Source organism: Montipora capricornis, chromosome 4, assembly GCF_036669925.1.
Source record: "Montipora capricornis isolate CH-2021 chromosome 4, ASM3666992v2, whole genome shotgun sequence".
NCBI classification, from domain to species: domain Eukaryota; kingdom Metazoa; phylum Cnidaria; class Anthozoa; order Scleractinia; family Acroporidae; genus Montipora; species Montipora capricornis.
The window spans coordinates 43394057-43399056 of NC_090886.1; the positions used below are offsets into that span (position 1 = coordinate 43394057).

Below are 5000 nucleotides of genomic sequence, written 5' to 3' on the forward strand. Positions count from 1 at the left end.
CCTTTTCCAACATGCCAGCCATCCAACCGGTGCTTCACTGCAGGCCATCTCTCTCTCATGTACTTTCGGATCTGTACATGCCTGTCCGTTACCAGAGGGTTTACAGACAGCCCTTCATCCGTTAGGTAGTTGAGACATCGTTCGAGTCCCTCCTTTTCCATGGCTGCTGAATTTTTCACTTCGTTACTCTGTTGAGTGCAGAACGAGAAAAATGTGTCCTAGTTCACATGGCAATTAAGATCGACATAAAATTGTGAATTTGAACTACTAGGCGAGAGTAGCTTATATTGTTCTGCACCAGTAAAGTTCATTATTTACAAACCTGCACCAACTGGGAATCTACGATTTTGCTCTGCTCGAGATCCATGAGGGACTAAGACCCATACTTAGCTGAATGGCCAGGGCTGTCACAGCGACCATCTCCGCCGACTAATAACTCTCTCCCCGGTTCGGATTTTATTTCATTTAGCAGGGTAGCTTGTCGCTGCCTGCATGTTCTTTCCACTGCGGGATGTAGATATGATCTCTGGTGGTGCATAAATGTTGAGTAGGCAATGGTAGGAACTCTCATATGCTGCATAATTGTTAGGAATTTCGTTGGGCTCCCGCCGCCAAAGAGAATTGCGGAGGACATCACGATGTTCCCAACAGGGATATCTCCAACAGAGGGTTGTGAATCCCAAAATTTGCTATGAGTGCAAGACAAGCATTTTTGTTCCACCGTTATCTTCGTTCCAGCTCGTGTTGAAACTACTGCATCGCATTCTGAATTGCAGACAGGGCAAAATTGAAATAAAGAAAGAAGTGATGATTCCGCAACCAAAAACAGGTTTTGTTGATGAGCAGGGGCATCCTTAGGAAATTTCCTATAAAACGAAAAACAAGACCGTTTAGGAGTTTTTTAGTTTAGCAATCATGTATGTATTTCACAAATGTGTTTTTGTCAAACTCACTTGTATTTTAGATCGTCAAAGTCGTCAAAAGCGGGATCCTCTTCCTCTTCATCATCTGGGTCAGGGACGTACGATGGATCGTCATCGGTTTCCATCTCTTCCTCTAGATCTGATTCCTCGTCCTCGCTTTCGCAGGGAGTGGAAGTGGTGAAAAACTCTCTCTGTAGACCACACTGAATGCCTTGAGTCTTTTTTCCAATGGCGGTTTGACTACCTGTACGAATAAGACAAAGAAAACTATTATTTCAATCGATATTCATTCTTGACCATTCGTCTCAGGCGAAACTTCCCTTTGCTTCTATGTTTGCTCCAAAATTGTACAAACACGTTTTTCTTTGAGGACTGGATCTGTGTAGAGGCCTCCTTTACTTTGGGTTCGCTCTTTTACTCAGTTGCTTCTGCGTCGTCTTTCTGTTTCCCGGAAGTGGAACTTTCCTTTCGCACACTTTCATCGATAATCTTTTAAAATATATCAAAAGCAACAAACAAGTAAGTACGTATAACTAGTATTTTCGGTAATGATATCGCCTGTACCATAAAATTGTTTCTAAGCTTACCCGTGCAGCTTCTCGCTTTCTGTATGCCCCTCGAGGTGGATTGCTTTTGACCTCTGAAGTATCAAATGTGCCGTTGTCGCTGTCACCGTCTCTTCTTGATTTTTTGGTTTGAGGAGGACCAATTTTAAAGATTGTTGGAACGGCATCGGCTTTAATTGAATTCTTCATCTTCAAACCTTAAGACTTAGCGATAACAGTTTGTGCCTCAAAGCAATCTTCAGTGAAATGAGCACTGCAAAGTCTACTTGAATTCGTATGATAATAAAAGTCAGACCGTGTGTTTTTGACAGCATTCGTCCACAGTCTTGCAAAATGGGGGTCTTCTGGCCATTGATGGAGACTCACTCCGTTTTTACGGGTGTTAGAACATCCACCAGCTATACAGCGATGCGGCATAATAGATGTCTTCACAAAAAAGCGCAGAGAAAATTTCGAATTGGGGAATTGCGAAAGCGCAATGACCCCTATTTATGAAGCAATCTTAAGAGAATTTACCGGAAGAGGTTTGCCAGGTTCTCCTTTCTACGTCATTTTCGTTTTCCGCCATCGTGCTTCGTTTCAAATCTCTGGCAAGATACTTTGTTCATTTTTGGGAAAGAAAGAAAGAACCCAACTCTTTCGATGGTTAATATGTTTCAAGTAGGTATTAAGCAACAGATATGTGAATTTTTGTACTGGGGAATAGAGTATCCCTTTAAGTCTAGTTTTTTTCGAAAGACTCATTCTTTCTATTGAACTCAGCTATCTTTATAGTGCCATTTGGAAAGGACTTGGTTGATTGCATTCTTGCATTCTAGAATTGTTTAAGTTGAAACTAAGAGTATTATTTGCATAATATTCATTGATGTAAGTGTATGTGCGAAGGAAGAGAGAGAATGTAGTGTACAGCGGTTGTATGAGCAAGAGTGCATAGCGTACAGCGGTTGTACATGCAGGACATACGGGAACTGAACAGTGTGAGCGGGCGTTGAGTGAGTGAGTTTGACTTGGTGTCGAGCAGAGCAGATGAACGAATAAAGCGTTCGGTTTTATTTGCCTTTGTGGCTGTTAATACTCTACACTCGGGGTTAACGAGATAGGAGATCAGGGAGGAGCACACCTGAGTGATGCACTGAAAGATGTTAATTGTAAACTCACTCATCTGGACCTTAGGCGTAAGAATATACAACAGGTCAAGGAACAGCGCACCTGAGAAGTACACGTAAAAGGTTTTTTCTGTGTAACACCAAACGATTTTACTCGTCAACTGGGGGTGTCCTAGGGCGTTTGAGGTGTCATTGGGTTAACCCATTGACTCCTGGGAGTGAGAGTTGAAGGATTTTACTCTGTGTAACACCAAACGATTTTGCTCGTCAACTGTGGGTGTCCTAGGGCGTTTGAGGTGTCAATGGGTTAAGCAGTCAAAACTATGTCCCCTCAATTACATAGATTTTACTTAGAGCTCTAGTACTGTCAGACTGCAAAGCGATGAACTGTAAAAATTGTTTTATGGGATTTTAAATGTTGTAACGTTTGACCAATTAGATCTCTGGTACATCGCTCTAGATCATGACTTCAGGTGTAACAAAATAGGAGATCCATGAGCAGCTCACTTGAGTAATGCACTCAAAAATGTTAATTGTAAACTCACTCAGCTGCACCTTAGGGGTACGAATATACAACAGGTCAAGGAACAGCGCACCTGAGTAGTACTCGTAAAAAAAGTGAATAATTGAAAGTGGGTAATTGAAAGGAGCTTCGACAGCAAGTTTCTGCTGTTGTTTAGGTTCAATGTTTCCCATTTGAAGGGATAAATGATCGAAATCTACAGCAAAAACCATATCGTGCTAAAAATCGAAGCTCAATCTGAGAAGAAGTAATTAACTCGTCAAACAAATCTCACTGCTATGCATTGTCAACGGACCAATCAGAATTTCCCGTTGCTGGTGCAACGCGAAATTCTGAACGCGTCGGTTACAGCAATTCTTTCTTTCCTCTTCCCAAGCCTTCCTCGGTCATTTTATTTGTTTGCGTGACAAAACACGACTGCCTCAGAAAAGCGGGCCGCTAGGCTGATTTATGAAGTCCAAAGTCGCGCTGATGTAAAACGCATTCCATCAGTTGAGTTCGACACAATTGTAGCGCCACGTTTGAATCGGCCCTTGGTTGGCCCAAATTGACATACCCAATTTGTATCTTTGTCATACAAACTCGCAAACTGACAATTTGTACTCTTTTATCCTATTTGAACTCTTATTTAAACGATCAGCATTACGTTTATCAACAGAAACATCTCCAAAGCTAAAGGTTAGGACTACATATAGAATTCAAATATATATTCTATATACAAGGCTAAAAAGGTTATGAAAAGGTTAAAAATTAAAGAGTTTGAACCAAACGTTTTCGGCTGTTTGCCATCATCTGGGTTAAAAAATGATGACCGGCCGCACTTACATATACATCCTATGTAATTCCCTACGGGAAAAGTTTGGAGACATAGGAAATGACTTGTTTGTTCAAACTGGGGCGGAATTGTTGAATGATTAGCCCCTCGACGATCCTGCGCTTGTGGAATGTTTATGCTGAGGAGAGAACGCGCCAAGTGAAAGAATGTGATGAGTTTTCCCGCAGGTGTTTTGCACGTTCAGAGGTGTGAACAGGATTTGAATGCTCCGCAATTCGTACTGCTAAGTTTCGCACAGTCTCGTTAATGTAATCAACGCCACAAGAACAATCACCTTTGTAAACAACTTTGGATCTGTGAGTATTTTTGTCTTTATTGTTAAAGACGCTTTTGATTTGCCTCTTTTGCCACAGGATTATAAAGATGAACTTGAAGTTAGTGAACTTGTTGAGTTTTGCAATAAATGTCTTAACTAAGTTTTTCGTTTTTGCCGCAAAACGAAACGACTCGTCACAAGATGACAACATCATTCCGAATTTTGTTTTCGAAGAACGAAAGAACGTTTTCATCAAGCTCCCTTTTTGGCCCAGCTTTAAAGAAAGCCTTGTCCAAATATCCCAGAAACAGGAAAAGGACGTCGTTTTGTTGCCTTTGTTGTAAGCCCACCAGTAAGGGTCAACTCGCACCATTTTCTGGTTGTACGACATACTCAACCAAAAAGGAGTCTCCTTAGCACCGTGAATCTCAGTGGCATGGTTGTTGCAGGCTTTCTGGTTCTCGAATAGCTTCTGAAGGTTATCAATGACAGTTTGACATTGGTCGAGGGGAATCCAGATTTTAGTGAAATCCACTTCATGATGATGGTGTCAGTGTGAGTCTCGTTGTCAATGGGCAGAGTCTTATACCAGGTGTCGCGGAAGCTTTTCAAAGGGCACGAACACTCTCAAAATGGCTCCGATAATATCATAATACACTTTTGTTGGATCTGCCTTCTCAAGCAGAAAATCACATGTTGCCAGTGAGATTGCAGCCATTCCAGCGGCGAGGATATTGGAGACAACTGCCTGGTAAGGAATGGTGTCTCCGCTGAAGGTTCTCACCCAACCC

General features: G+C 41.9%; 3 protein-coding genes and 1 pseudogene across 3 annotated transcripts in view; 1 reads left to right on the plus strand and 3 right to left on the minus strand.

The window, feature by feature from the left end:
* The window catches only part of LOC138047052 (uncharacterized), a 1958-nt gene extending 977 nt beyond the window's left edge, over window positions 1–981 (minus strand). Inside the window, exons 1-2 of the mRNA XM_068893746.1 lie at window positions 323–981; window positions 1–188 (exon numbers count right to left, since the gene is read on the minus strand). The exon at window positions 1–188 is cut by the window's left edge and continues 3 nt beyond it. Of these exons, the coding sequence (XP_068749847.1) occupies window positions 1–188; window positions 323–367 (233 nt within the window). The 5' untranslated portion in view covers window positions 368–981. The remainder of the gene's footprint in view (window positions 189–322) is intronic.
* LOC138044955 (NLR family CARD domain-containing protein 3-like) overlaps window positions 1–5000 on the minus strand; it is a 383130-nt gene that overhangs the window by 96100 nt on the left and 282030 nt on the right. The window lies entirely within an intron of this gene.
* The window catches only part of LOC138044957 (NLR family CARD domain-containing protein 3-like), a 101660-nt gene that overhangs the window by 12478 nt on the left and 84182 nt on the right, over window positions 1–5000 (plus strand). The window lies entirely within an intron of this gene.
* LOC138044958 (uncharacterized) overlaps window positions 374–5000 on the minus strand; it is a 7961-nt pseudogene continuing 3334 nt past the window's right edge.